This window comes from Andrena cerasifolii, chromosome 9 (genome assembly GCF_050908995.1).
Source record: "Andrena cerasifolii isolate SP2316 chromosome 9, iyAndCera1_principal, whole genome shotgun sequence".
Classification (NCBI taxonomy): domain Eukaryota; kingdom Metazoa; phylum Arthropoda; class Insecta; order Hymenoptera; family Andrenidae; genus Andrena; species Andrena cerasifolii.
In genome coordinates this window covers 15,239,994-15,255,171 of record NC_135126.1, presented here as the reverse complement: position 1 = coordinate 15,255,171, position 15,178 = coordinate 15,239,994, and the positions used below count along the sequence as shown (strand labels likewise).

General features: G+C 42.3%; 3 protein-coding genes across 4 annotated transcripts in view; all 3 read left to right on the top strand.

The window, feature by feature from the left end:
- The first annotated feature begins 12 nt into the window (after positions 1-12).
- LOC143373464 (alpha/beta hydrolase domain-containing protein 17B) lies at positions 13-2,882 on the top strand. The gene is made up of 3 exons (XM_076820763.1): positions 13-1,007; positions 2,308-2,440; positions 2,512-2,882. Exons 1-3 carry the CDS (start codon positions 364-366, stop codon positions 2,593-2,595), a joined length of 861 nt encoding a protein of 286 aa, XP_076676878.1. The 5' UTR covers positions 13-363; the 3' UTR covers positions 2,596-2,882.
- Positions 2,740-8,518, top strand: LOC143373201 (uncharacterized; the record flags this gene model as incomplete). The annotated part of the gene is made up of 1 exon (XM_076820190.1): positions 2,740-8,518. A coding segment is annotated over one exon (1,152 nt), but the record flags the coding sequence as incomplete, so codon positions are not given.
- A 5,213-nt stretch (positions 8,519-13,731) lies between these two features.
- The window catches only part of LOC143373454 (semaphorin-1A), a 446,461-nt gene continuing 445,014 nt past the window's right edge, over positions 13,732-15,178 (top strand). For both annotated transcript variants that reach the window (XM_076820736.1, XM_076820735.1), the window contains exon 1: positions 13,732-14,134. The gene's annotated coding sequence lies outside the window, so the exon portion shown is untranslated. The remainder of the gene's footprint in view (positions 14,135-15,178) is intronic.

The window sequence follows — 15,178 nt, the reverse complement described above, 5'->3', positions numbered from 1 at the left end:
ATAGCGAGCAATGAGTAGAAGAGCAACGCAGAAAAGTAGCATCGTAATCTCTGTCTTTGTCTCGCGTCTCATTTTACCTGAATACAATGAAAGTGCGCAACGCTCGGTGGGTGGGGGCATTGTGTTAGAAAGAGAGAAAGAAGCAGGGAGAGGAATTGTTCGTCTTGCGAGCCGTCATGGCTGAATCATCGTGAGAGACTCTTGCAGGAGTACGATAACAAATGATATTGCAGTTTGTTCGGGGAGCGTGAAAGTTCGTGTATGGAACTGCCTTTAGACCGAACCCCTGGTCTCGATGTGAAGGCTCCACGAAGAGAAGTGATAAACGGTGTTTTCGCGTGTGCGTGACTCCCCCGTGGAACGATGAACGGGTTAAGGTTTGGTGAATTGTGTTGCTTGTTTTGCTGTCCACCTTGCCCGTCCAGGATCGCCGCAAAGCTGGCGTTTCTGCCGCCCGAGCCGACGTACACGTTCATCGAGGATGAGGGCTCCAAGTTCACGATATCTCTCTCGGACAGGGCAGAGTGGCAATACACGGAAAGGGAGAAAGAGTCGGTGGAAGGTTTCTATGCGAGAACGTCACGAGGGAACCGAATAGCCTGTTTGTTTGTACGGTGCTCGGCCACTGCGCGTTTTACCATACTATTTTCCCACGGGAATGCGGTCGATCTTGGACAGATGTCGAGTTTTTACCTGGGACTCGGGTCACGGATAAATTGTAACATATTCAGCTACGATTATTCCGGCTACGGAGTTTCTGGTGGCAAGCCGTCGGAAAAGAACATTTACGCGGATATAGATGCTGCGTGGCATGCTCTCCGAACGCGGTACGGTATCAGCCCGGAGAATATTATTCTATATGGACAAAGCATCGGGACTGTACCCACGGTCGATCTGGCCGCGCGATACGAGGTTGGCGCAGTTGTTCTGCATTCACCTTTGATGTCGGGGATGCGTGTTGCTTTCCCCAACACCAAAAGAACTTGGTTCTTTGACTCCTTTCCTAGGTAAGCTGAATCCCCTCTGCCCACGCGAATCGCCCCTGTTTATCGCATTAATGAAACGCGATCTATAATCCGCTTATCGTCTGCTTTCATTCGCACAGCTAAGATTTACGCGCATGACATTATCATCCAGTTCAGGTGTACGCGTCCATGCACGTGGTACAGGTATACAGGGTGTCCCATTTAAATCGACCCACGCGAATATTTCCCAACCTAGAGATTATATCGAAGAATATTTCACGCCCCACTAGAAGCAAATAATCTATCGTTATCAGAGTCATTATAAACTCATTCGAAATCATTCAACTGTTGTTTAAAAGAATTTTGCGATACCATCGGCAGCTTTCAAGATACTCGTCAGCAGTGATTTAAGTGGGGCAACCTGTATGTGTATTTTACACGTATGCACGAACGCGTATTCTGAATTTTGTAATCGAATTCGTGAATCTAGAGGAGTCGCGGGAAGTTTCTATCGCATGCGGGCAAGTTTTTTTTTGCGCGATTGTTACTTTCTTTCGAATCGCGCTACGGGAAGCAATAAAACTTTATCCGAATACTTGCGTCATGGAAACCTGTAAGTTGCACGATCCGTTGTCATATGCTTTCCTAATAGGTGTTACACTTCCCCTGTCATATGCCCGTAATCCGTATATCGCCCTTTGCCTTATTTAATTAAACTACTTCGGATAACAATACTGGGATGTTTCTTCGCTTTCTTTTAGTACTCGAGCAACGAAAAAACGTTTTATTTTTATACCACTATACTTTTTATCTTACAGACAAATGGAATTATTTTCCTTTCATTTAAAACCAAAAATTTATTTAATGAATAAATAAAAGAGAGATGTTATTCCGCGTTTTGTATTAACAAGGACAATCAGTACGAACATTTTTTCAGAACAATAAGAATAAGTTTTCAAAATATTAAAACTGATCATATGGAAATGATATTCTGTCAACTTTTAAATTCAACGCTTCTTGTATTAGAGTATTAACTCGAATATTGTAATATGTGATTTAACATAGCAAGTAAAATAATGTAAAATAAAATAGAGGAAATGTGCCTTGTATAGGATTTCAACCTTGGTTGTAACGTAGACATCTGATTCATGGGTCTCGTGTGACCCAGCCAGAGCCAGGCAAGGAATAATAGAAGCATTAACTCTTAGTTGGTAATATGCTACGAGTAGCTGATTGATAATTATCAATTTTATTCTGTTTTTTAAGCACAATTCTAGTCAAAAAACGTTTGTTCATGTTGTGACTTATCCTTATAAGTAAATGAGATTTTCTTTCTTTACAGTATAGATAAAGTGCCCAAAGTTACATCTCCCGTCTTGGTCATCCATGGAACTGAAGACGAAGTGATACATTTTAGTCACGGTTTGGCAATTTATGAAAAATGCCCGAGAGCAGTGGAGCCATTGTGGATCGAGGTACACGATACTCTTCGCCTTTTCAGGGAAATGAAAAGAAACGTTGGAAATGACACGAATTATGTTTCTAGGGTGCCGGCCACAACGATTTGGAGTTATACAACCAATATTTGGAACGACTGAAGCAATTTGTAAGCGTGGAACTGGTAAACTGACGGCGACTAAGCCTCTCCCAGAGTCAGGGGGGGCAGGGAGGTGGGCATACTAATGTGAGCAGTCAAGGACGCACTAATTCTAACAATTCGAATACCATCAGCTCTATTTCAACAAGTACACAAACCGAGAAGCTTGTCTAGCAGTCGCCCCCCACAGGGGAGAAGGTAAATGCCCTCCCCTGTGACGAAGACGTACTCGACGAAGTATTCTTCTTCTGTGATCAACAAACAGTCATTAACCAAGAGGTTCACCATAAAGAATCTTTAAAGGGGACATGTACCGAGGACGACGACTCGAGTTCGGATAATAGTTCGAGGAAGGCTATTCGACGCGACGAGAAAAGTGTGAAGCAAAAAGAAGGGAATGCAAATGCGCAAGATAAGAAGCAGAATAAAACTACATTCGAGAGTACACCTGTTCGTTACAACTTTCGACTAAATCATATCGGGCAAGTTGCGAAGAAACATATACCTTTACCCAAGAATTTGAGAAATCCGTTCAGTAAAAGCCAAAAGAATTTCGTCGCCTACGAACACAGATCGGCGAAAAATTCATTTGGCCAGAGTCAAAACTACTACTCAAGAAAGAACGCTACTCAAGTAGCTCACACAACTTTGGTTGACATACAGGTGGAAGACTGCCGACAAAATACGATTGCAGAGAAATCAACGTCATCATTTTCCAACACGTCTAGTGATAATAATAGTATAGAATCCACACTGGGATCACAGTGTACTGAAAACAATAAACAATTTTGCTCGAAAATTTCAACTAGGGAAATAATTGCGAAGGGCAAAAGATGCGAAGAGCACGATACGCAGGCCAGCAATGAGAAATCTACGATATTAAAAGAAGAGTTTCTGTGGGGTTTGGACAAGTCGAGTAAAGATGAGGGAAGAAAGGATCCTATGAAAAAGAAGTCGAAGAGTAAAAGAATGATTTGTAGTCCTTTAAAAAAATTTGGTCGGTCATCATTGTCGCTTGAACCGGATAAAATTATGATAAATTTACCTAAGTGTTCTCCCTGCGCTTGTAGACTGGCTGCGAGCTCAAAAATTTTATCGAACGATACTGGTATACTTTCACGGTTTACCATAAATCGAGACAGTCCTCTCCACATTGTACGTTCAAAAAGTCCGTCGCATCTTGGCGCGCATACAGAGGTTACTTCAAAGTCTTCAGAAAAGACATCGGTGGAAGTTAATTTATTTTCAAATATACAGCAGCCCGAAGAAACACGATGTACGCCACGAAGCAAAAGCGTCGGCGAGCTGTGTAACATTGTCCATAAGTGAAGTAGCTCCGAGTTACCCGCCGATTGGAATGGAATTACAGCGTTCCTCGGTTATAGTTTCATTTTCCGCCCTGATTATAGTTTCGCGAGTCATCCTCGGCACCTCTTTCACTTACTTCGCGCGAGCGACCCTCGGCCTACTCACGGCCGATGCCAGGCATTTGAGGGCGATGAGGTCTGTATGTAGGACCTAGTCATCTACTAACGAGAATTTATAGCTTTACATTTATCATTGGATCGTTGTGAGAAAATTACCAATGACTTGGCGAAGATTTCTCGATGAAAGCTAGTCCAGCCACGACCTTGTTCGGAGTATTTCTAATTACACATAACGTGCAATTCAGTGTACAATTTGCCGGAAGGGATTTCTGCCAAGAAAATCTCGTCAATCCATTGGTAATATTATCACGAGGATTAGAAATTCAATTTTCATTAGTGGCTGACTCATCCCGCACACAGGCCTTATCGCTTTCGATTGTCGGGCACCGGCTGCAAGTAGGTCGAGGGTCCTTTACTGTTGCTCTATCTCGCTTACCACTGATGTATCGGACGGTCCGATCAAGGATCTATTCAAACGTGAGATAATGAGGTGCTAAACATGCTACCCGCCCCGGTTATAATTCCGCGGGCGTAGCCAACTAGCGAAACTATAACGGGGCCTGACTGTACTGTCTTTCGAAGCAGCTGGATCTCGGACACCGTCGGCTGAAGGCTCAGGATGTTATTCAGAAGTCAAGGGAATATTACATACTGAATACTCCGGTAATATTAAACAAGCACCTTTAGAGACCAAGTGTTAATGACTAATTAACACGAATTCCATGTGTCTCGAAAGTTGCCGCTCCATTATTCTTCCACGTAACTGTCTTTAAGGAGATCACAGATTTATACGCACGACACACATCCGGGCTGTAACAGTGCTAGTGAGATTGTGCACATAAACACACATATGACACATTTATAAAATTTACTATATTTCTAGAAATACGAGATAATATATCTGTGCATACTAAATATTCTTACTGCGCGCGCACAAACACTGGTGCGCGCGCGCGCGCGCGCGTGTACGTTGTAAGCCGTTTCCGCGGCGTACACCGCGGAACGTTGTTACGGCAAATACGTTGAGTATTATTATTATTTTTATTATCATCCTCCTTAACATTGGGGAGTCGAATGGTTTGCAAGGCATTCAAACATTTTCTGTCATCATGAGTGCTGCAACCGACTGTAGCGAGTGCGTGGCATGGAAACTCCTCGCTGAACCTACACTTCTTAATTTACATTTCGATATAAGTTTACGTAATTGTTTATCACGGAGTCGAGCGATTTCTTAGGAGCTCCGATTGTTGTTTCTTCATTGTGAAATTATGCATTTATACTTTGTTCTTCGTTTTCTTTTTGTTTCGTGTAAAAAGGGAAGTAGCTACTAATAGATTTGTTAATGGATGCGAGATGTATGAATTGCACTGCGTGTTTTCTATTGTTCATCTTTAGAGAGATTAGGTTCAGCGGCGAAGCAAATGTTATGTGATGTCGCATGTTTTTTATAAATAAGTCGCTGTCACTGATACCGGTGTACACGATAGCTGTACGAATAACAGAAAGAGGAGAGCATTTGTTTTTTATATTGATCCACAGCGAAGGCCTGTGCGGCGAGAGCAATGGGAATCTTCCAACGTAGCAAAAAGAATTTAGAATAGAGACAGAAATAAATGGATAGCGTTAAGGGAACGTGTGAGCGCGAAGCGTCCTAGAAAACGCCACGTTCCACTGGGAGTGAATAAAACGAGGATCTTGTAAACAACAATACGAATGCAAATAGATAGGGACAATATTACTGCCAAACTTGATTATGTATTAGTTTATTTCTAAAGGGGTGAATCGTTTGGAGGACCTTGTCTATAGGTATGTTTCTTGTTAGTATTTTTATATCTCGATAATGTAAATATAACGCAATTAAACGATTTTTCTTTTATTAGTATATGTATAACGTATGCGACAATGCGAAACAAACCGTGTGGAGCCAATGGAATGAATCGGCGATAGTACATGTATGTATTCCCGTAAACGGTTTTCTTTCTTTCGTTTTATTTCGCAGTTGAATATTGTGAACATTTTTATCCCGTCCTCGTTGTCTTTTAAATACATTGCTACATATATCTCCGAATTAAAAAGTATAAAGTGAAATGATATATATATATATATATATATACATATGTGTATGTAATTATGGCTGTCGTATGAATGAACGGAAAGTGAATATAATATTACTCAATACTTAAGTAAGGAATGATTTTTAATCAGTTCGTTTTTTTTTTTAGATAATTAATTAGCAATTTACACGAATACGTCAGTGATTCTAGTACTTGTAATTATTATTATTTTTATCTACAATTTTCTACCGCCTACGTATACAATTCTTATTAGTTTCTCCATCTCGTCGTTAGTTTAACGTTTCACTTTAGAATATATACACACATACCACACGTATAAATACCAAATATCATCGTATTCACTTTCCCATAGCATTAATCATCTAGACTTAGAATACTCTATGGTGTACAATGGTATGAATGTAAACGAGTCCGATGCATCTCTTCCATTGGCCTTCACGTAGCCGCTGTTAATTGATCATTATCGATCGCGATTCTAATACCTATTTCGTAACTTGCGAAGGATGAGAGAAAACAAAAAGAAGAATTTATACCGTTGTTTGACAGAATGTCCAGTTTTATAGGCGACGGGACGCCCTGCCGAAGAGCAATTTTTATCGCGAATTTAAATAAAGGGAAGAGGTAGATGGTAACAGGGAGATCCTTTGCTCGATGGAAAAATTGCAATTGGTCGTTCATAAAGCTGGGCAAAGAGTAACTTTTGTACAGCATATTCGGATGCATACGTGTGTGTCCTCTCTTTCTTCTACTTTGTTTCTCGTTCCCCGACCGTACTTTCTCTCTTTCCCCCTCTCTCTATCTCTCTCTCCGTCTCTCTCTTTCGCTCTTTCTCTCGCTCATTTCTTTAACTATTTTTTACTGTCCTACTCTGTCTCTCATGCGCGTAATAGCAATCGACCGGTTCGGAACAGCACTTTCGTCTTTCATGATTGCATCGTGCCGGTGGAACGGCACCTCTTTGTGGTCCTTTCTTTTCTGAGTACCACGAATCACGATGCTCTGATATTCGTATAACTCTGTACATAATAGCGTGTAAGTGAAAAAGTATTAGAAGTAATGTACTCAGTGTTCTGTTCGGTCGTGTCTAATGTACTTACGGGAGAGGATGGGTTCAAAGAGTTGGGAGGGGAGGGAGTAATCAATGAATAGAGGTTATGATCCCTGATCCGATAATTAGCGTCACACGTATTATCGCGTAACGGACTAGTTGATTAGTTGTTCGTCAAGTAAGAACCACGTAGATGATTGCTAAAATTCTTAGAGGAAAGAGAAGAAAGAGAAGAAAGATGAGTTTATCGTTTGTCCTGGTATAAACACCGAAAATCATTGTTTAGCGCGCAGAGGCATGGACGTCCACAGCTGATTTGAGAAGAAATCGCTTATTTTTAAAAATTAATTTTCATTAAATTTATACTAAACAAGTGAATAGTTTTAATTTTCACTTTTAAAATTTTAATTAAATTCGCGCTACAAAATGGGCTCAAACGCGCAACCAATTATCGCCTCTAAAAATAGTCTGTGGACGCCCTTGCGTAGAGGTATGAACCGGCAAATGACATTATTTCTTATAAAAAGGAAAAAAGGAATCGTCGTAGAGAATGCGCTGTCCGAAACACCGCTGGACATCCAAGCAGAGTTTTACTTTAGTGTTTTGTACTTCGCTCGCATTTGACTTGGACGTAGTGCCAGTGGCGGATTTAACGGGCGGCCGATGAGCAGTTGCCGCCTGGGCCCCTGCGGAACTGGCCCCCCAGGGCCCAATCCTAAAAAAAAGTTACGATTTTTCCTGTACTCTTACTCTTAGCCCGTTTTTAGTACACTACCGCTTCATTTCCCCGAAAATGGGCCCCTGCCGAGAAGGCCCCCAGGGCCCTACCGTCGCAAAAAGAAAATTATGATTTTATCTAAACGCCACATTGTTTTTCTATATTACGATATTTAACTGGTTTTCAGTAAACCACCTCTTCATTTTCCCGAAAAAAATGGGACCCTCGGAGCGTTTGCCAGCTGGGCCTCTTTCCATAAATCCGCCACTGCGTACTGCATTCGCGAGGTAGCTCGCCGATCTTCCGACGTCAAAGGAATGTATAATTGTCATGTAAATTACAAAATTTAAGCTCGCATTATCCAACGCAGCTTGTTTTAGCAGCGGACCCCCGCGTTATCGCTCGTCATTTGTCGAATAGAACCAGCTCATCGCAAACGTCGCCCTCTTGTTTAAGCAATCGATCGCCACGCCGCGCTCTGTAATCGTGGCAGATTGTATTTAAACAGCGCTCATTGTCAATCTCTTTCCTAAAAATCGAAATCAAGTATTTCCCTGTGATCTGTCCATTCTTCCTTCCTGTTTGAAATATTTTGTTTTTCTTTCCGTTAGCACCCTACATTGCAAATTGGTATCTGTAATAAATGCGATTGGAATAACGATGTTAATAAAATCCTATAGAAATGACAGCAAGCTTGATCGGTATCCCATGAATCGACGCGCAGTCCAATTCCGGCCTTGAATCTTCTCGAGTCACACCTCCCTTTAATCGTATCGTTACGCAACCTTTTGCCAATGACCCTGCCGTGGAAGAAGCACCGGTACTTGTCCGATCGTCGAACTTAAACTGCGTCTAAGCACAGGCGGTACTTTCCAGCAGTCATTCAAGCGCTTCCGTTGGCCTTTGCGGCCGGAGCGAACAAACTGTAGAAAACTTTCGCAGGCACGACAGATGTAACAAGTTCTTCGATAAACGAAGGGATATTTCAATTCGACGTGCGGATAACGAAGGCAAAAGGAGTTCCCAGTGACTCTCAGCCCGTCCGTGCCTCTCGGTCGGCTCGTCGCCAGCCCGCGGCTCCCGCAGGCGTTCCATTAGTCCCGTTGATTTTGCTAACAATTCGGTCGAACGCGGGGCTGGACGAGGCGTGCTCGCCGGAAACTAATTCGTCGAAGACGCGCTCTAGCACGTCTGAATACGTCGCGTTACGTGTATTCTTTGGAATTCTTTTCGTTAGGGTCGATCAGCCGGGGGCGGACCGACCCCAGGCGTGGTTTTAAGTTTCACAGAGGGTAAAACGCTTGCCTGTAGCAATTAGGTTAAGTCGCCGGGCGGTTGTTAGGTGGCCGCGGCGTCGACTAACGATAATACAGAAACGCTGGCGTTGATCGTCGATGCCTCGGCTGGAAGGTCAATGCGTCTCTACGACGAGGGAGAAGGAAATGCTCGAGAACTACGAGCTGGTTCGCTGGACTTGGCTCAGCACCTTCGCAGCTCACCTGCGCTGAAACCTGATGCCGACGATAAAAATGAGAACAGGTTACGCGGCAGCCCGAGCTCCAACGGGCTCCGCTATATACCTCGAAGCAGCGTATACAAAGCTGCCTCAATGGGAGAAGCAAAATTTTATGCCACTGTCGCGTATTAAAGGCTGAAATCTGTCTACGATCTTCCCCCCCCCATTCGTCGGTAATAATTTCTTCGAAGGCTACGCGTTTTCGCTCGCCTGGAACGCGAGCGAAGCTACGATTTCCCTCCGAATCACGCGCTACGGAGGATTACTGTATTCAGGAAATGGATTCTGTCCAATTACTCGCTGGTAGCGAACGTGAGTCACCCTAACTGTATCAGAGCGCGTGCAGATGAATTGGAAAAATGGATAGTTAAGAAAATTGACGTAGGACGTATGGTGTTAAGTACTGGGTGTTTCAGAGCTGCGAGTACAAGCTTGCCTCGACGATGGAGCTTGTAACGGGGGACAAAAGAGTCTTGATAAACGTAGGTGCACGAGTTCAGACATTCGCTCTTTTATGTCAAATTTTTCGCGACACTGTCGCGCTGGTAATTCTGCGCTGTCTTTGGCACGTTGTAGAATTACACGAATTATCACGTCCGTGCGTTTGTTTGCAGTGGAAAGCGCTATGGTTTCCTCTTTCGATAACGTGCGCACGAAAATCGGCGGTCAGATGTGTATCTGCCAAAGTGCTTCGTAAAAATTCGGGATCGCATTTTTAAAGCACGTTATCAGACACTCCAGAGCTCTGCCACGCCCTTGGTTTACAGCGTCGCGCAGTCTGCTGAACAATTGCACATACTTACTCCATATCACACGCTGCCGTAATGTCCACTACGACGGCTTACGGTTGCACGCGTACGTAGGCGCCCAACGCACTGCGGTATAATTCAAAGAAACAGAGAATTCAACGCGCAACTGCTTTAACAGGGCATGTACATTTAGATATGCCAAAAGGATTGATTTTCTTTTTCTCGCATGCTTTTAGTGTTCGATGTGTGAAGAATGTTTTCCCGAATTTGGAACCGAAGTTCGCAGAAATATTGAAGATATAGACATTAGAAGCGAAGCGGGCTTACGTGTTGACGTGCTTTAATGAGAACTTCGGGTGCATTTTTCTTGAAGTAAGGTTTTCAAACACGGTACCTGCGAGTACAAAAACAATATTCAATCGATTTACTTGCAATTTTTTATGGCTATGTGATACACTATTACGCAGTTTTTTGACAGAGCGGATTTTTTATTTTATTCGTAGTTTCGTTTTTGTTGCATAAACAGTCAAGACTTCGTGTCTGAAAATTGAACATTTCTTTAAAAATTATTATTTTTTTGTCGAAAGCAGAATTTGTTAATATATTTTAAGAAATCAATTTGCTCTTTGCTTTTATGTGAAATCTGTTTAATTGGGAGTGGGTACTGCAAATCACTGCAGCGAATGACGCATTTGGAAGTATAACTGTATTACGCGACTAATATTTTTACATACAAAAATTAAGTATTATAGCCAAAGATGTGACATAATTAATAAAAAATTGCGGGTGCAATATTGTTAATACTTTTTTTTTTAAAAATCTAAAAGAACGTCAGGTTTTAGGTCTCTATAGGGGTACGTTCCCCGTTAATACATATATTCTAATGATTTGAGAATTATAGGCACAAACTTGGCCCGTTAATTGAACGGATGGAAGGAAACAAATGCAAATTAGTCGTTTTTGTGCTTTGCTCTATGTTTAGAACGTTAAATAGTACGGTAACATGTACTATGGAGGATTAATTTTATGAAAATTTCAACTACTTATCTTAAAACGAAGCTACGATGTCCTGCAGACTTTGTTATGTTTACGCTTTTCGTGTAGTAGGGTTTTTTTTTTAAACTGTTGGTCACATTCGATTAAACTCTTTTGGGATATAAGGAGACATCTTTAAATTTGCCGAAAATATTTGTTTATGTTGACCCGTCTTATTATTTATTAATTATTGTGGAATCTTCTGATTGCAAAAAAAAATAGAAGTTTCTTAAAGTTAGATAGCTTGCGCTGGGATTGGTCTACTTTAAAGGGAAAAAAAATGAAAAATTGAAAGAGTTATAGCGTTTGAAAGAAAAAGTAAGTTTTTTCTTTACACTTATTTTTCATATTATTCTTTATATCGACGAAAAAAAGTAATATAAATAAAATTAAAATTAAAATTGTAGGTCCAGTCACAGCATAAATTATTTATCTTTAAGAAAATTGTCTCCTTGCGATCAGGTGACTGTGACACGTGCTACACCTGACGCCCAACATCGTCGCAGAGGTTAACACGATTCCACAATAATTAATAAACAATAAGAAGAATGGACATAAAAAAATTCTAGAAGTTTAAAGATGCCTCCTTACATCCCAAAAGAATTTAATGCAATATTAACAATAGTTTTTTCTTTAAAAATGCATAAATTTCAAGTAATTTTGGGAAATTTATTTCGAAGAAACGAATAATCCTATCACATTCAATTCAATATTGCAAAGTTGATGCTAAGTTTCGAATATGGCTCGTTACAAGCCCGCCATTTTGTCAAATATTTTCGTACCTTATTTATTCTAGTCCAGACGATAACCACGTTCATTACGATCAAAATGAGCTATGAATTTTTTACTTCAGACGACCAGAAGCGGCCCAATCAATATCGCCAACGAGACAAAATATATGCAACACGAAATGCGCGAATGATAACTTTTAAAATATTATCACTAGCCAATGAGAAAGAGTTCGGCAAATAGCTGAAACGTTAATAACCATATACATACACAAAACGTTAATACTATAGCATCATTCGTTTCTTCAAAATAAATTCCTAAAAATGACCTTAAAATTGCCTGTCTAGACGAGAATTCCCTCTTAAACAAAAGGAGTATCTACTTTGAGCAGCATTGCCGATTCATTAATTTTTTCAGGTTCCCTTTATTAGTGTTATTATTCAGCTGAATTTGTATCTGCAGCTTTGAAACCCCTGGATATTAAATAAAATCTTTTGTCAGGCAGAGGAAGATAGAAGGAAATTTCTGTCACAAGTACGAAAAAGAAAAAAGATTCTCAAACGAGTATGCGTTTAATTCGTACGCGGTTAGGTCCTTTAACAATAGCAAGTAGGTGTTAGAAAAGTTGCTATCTTATCTCGGTAGAAGCAAACGATCGTCGTAAACGCAGCTATCTTTAAAAGGGCAAACAATTGTTACGCATACAGCGAATCGCGTGCGTACAGGGTCCATAAAACGGAGAATTTGTCGTTTGCGCTTTCTATCTTTCACGAATTAATCGCGTGGCTGGTTTTATGTAAGTCATACACGTGGAAACAGAAATAATTTTCGTAATGCAAGCGTGTTTTCATAGCATTTCATGCCGAATGCAGTGCGGCAGTCAGGGTTGACCAATTCGAATATTTAAATCGCTCCCGCGTATACAGAAATCTAATTTAAATACTCTGCGCCAGTAACGTGCGGTACAGCAACAAAGTAACGATAAACGTGGCATTATTCTTTATTCCAAACATGTTTATCTAGTCTTCGATACAAATTTCTATGGCCTCAAAGCGATTTACACGTTTCACTTTGGTCGGTGCAACGAAATTGAAAGCAAAGTGTCAATTACAATTCAATCAAAGTGTTCAATCAAATTGAACACGCGTAAACACGCATCTTGAGCATTGAAATGTTTTATTTCAGCCGCGTCGATGTACTGTCTGTAAACAGAGCTTGCTGTATTGCCTGTGAAAATTGTTTTTAAAGGCAGTAAAAATATTATAAATAATTTGTAGTGCCTGCCGATTTCATAATGGTGTACAAATGGATGTAAGAACAGCCTCCATTATTTCTGGATTTTTATCTCAATTCCCTGACACGCTGTCATTAAATGTTCAGAAATCATTTCAACAGCGGCACGTTGCAATCTCCCTCGCCGCCAGTTTCAAGTGAACCAGTTTGGTAAATTTCATTGAAACGCGTAAACACTCGCCTTCCAATTTCATTGTTTGAATTTTGTTGAATCAACCGCATTGTTCCGCCAAAGTGAGCCGTGTAAACCCTCCTTTAGAATCGAGTGCCAGCGCTGGTTGTCATCCGCTTCGAATGGGTTAATGAAAGGAATGCGATTAAGGATTTGTGCATTGGCTAATTTGCATATTTGTGTATGAACAAGTGTGGCGGAGGGTGTCCTGTGATTGAAGCGTGGCCTGTGCGTACAGTGTAGGTATCGAAGAATCGTCGAAGGCCGAAGAAGGGACCAAAGAATGGTCGGAAAGGACGGCGCAGTGGGGAGTACGGTTGAACAGCTTCGGAACAGCGGTGGGGCGAAGGAGAGGAGTGGTGGGGTACAGCGGGAAATAGGACCGGTAGTGGCGGCAGTTGCGTCTCGACTCTCGAGCACTGCGCGTGTCGTTTCGTTCCGTCCTGCGTGTAGTCTCTCGCGACAGCCGCCGAGGCTTTTACGTGTCGACGAAACTCGTTCCTTTTTTTTTGTTGTCGTTTTGTGCCGCGACTCGCGCCCACGCGGCGTCACCAACGGAAGTCGTAATATAACGTGGGACGTCCTATAAACAGGACAGTGGATTCGGTGGTGTTCTTTTCAGTGTTTGCGCGTTTCTGTGCCCCATGGTCGTTTATGGTTGAGAACTTGCTTCTCGTCGCGTTGGCTTCGCCCCACGCAGACCTTCTGGTGAACGTCCATTGGGAATTTTTTTGGAATTTACTTCTCGCGGAGGATTGCTGACTCTACCAGGCGACTGTTCTACGCGCGACGATCCAGTCTACAATCTTGGTGAGTGTTGAATAGAATTTCGGAGCGGCTCGCTGACGCTTGCCGTTACGGTCGCCCGAGATCGCACGTGAGAGTCTCTCGAATAGCGTCGCTGGGTCCGCACGTAATTGGCGCGAAGTGTCAGTGATAGAAGGCGTTAAGAGACGGGCATAGTCTTTTATCGCTGTTTCGAAGTTTCACGAACGCTGATTGGCCCGTCAGCCACTCGCGTATAACCGCGGTGAATACGAACCGCTGCCCAGCGCAATTAAGAATGCTGGTGGCGTGTAAGAGTCGTCGCGCGGCGTTTGGCACGAATCGCAATAACGGTCGGTTTATTCTCGTTCGTACGACTGCCGTGCCCCTTTGTCGTAAATAGTAAATACACGTGTGCGTCGACGACGCCATGTCGTCGCGGCGCGTCGCCTCTGGCGCACGTCACGGGAAATTGGCGCCGAAAAATAATACGCTTCTGCTTCGAAATGTTTCCTAACCTCTCTCTGCTCGCACAATAATATTCACCGAATCAGAAACATTGGATAATATAAAACCATGCGTGCTACACCTAACCTAAACCTTTCGGAGCAAGTGCGACGAGCTGGCGCAAACCACACGCATTTGTCATTCGACTGTTTTTCTCCCATCTCGAATGTTATCGGAAACGTGTAAACAAACAAGTGGATGCCTGTGATTCGCGAAGGGCACGCGTTAAGCGGCACTCACACCCGCGCGGCTAAAAATAGCTGCGATTTAACTAAGCCCTATCTTGTACGAATGAGTATTGTCTCGCGTCTTTCCTCGTCCTCCATGATGTATTTGTGGGTCGGAATGGTAGGGGAACTAATTTCGGAGCATCGTCGCAGCGTTAGGTTGATGCATGTAGACATCGTCGCGTCCCTGGCGCGGCTTAACAAGGCAAGTTTTTTATTTTCATGATCATTTCCACTGTGACATGTCGAAGTAAGGAAAGAAAATTATGAATAAAGGGCGCAGCGGCGCGCACGTATGGCTATGTGCGCGACGGAAGTTTAGAAAGTCGTGGCGAGTCGTTGTATACACGGTGAC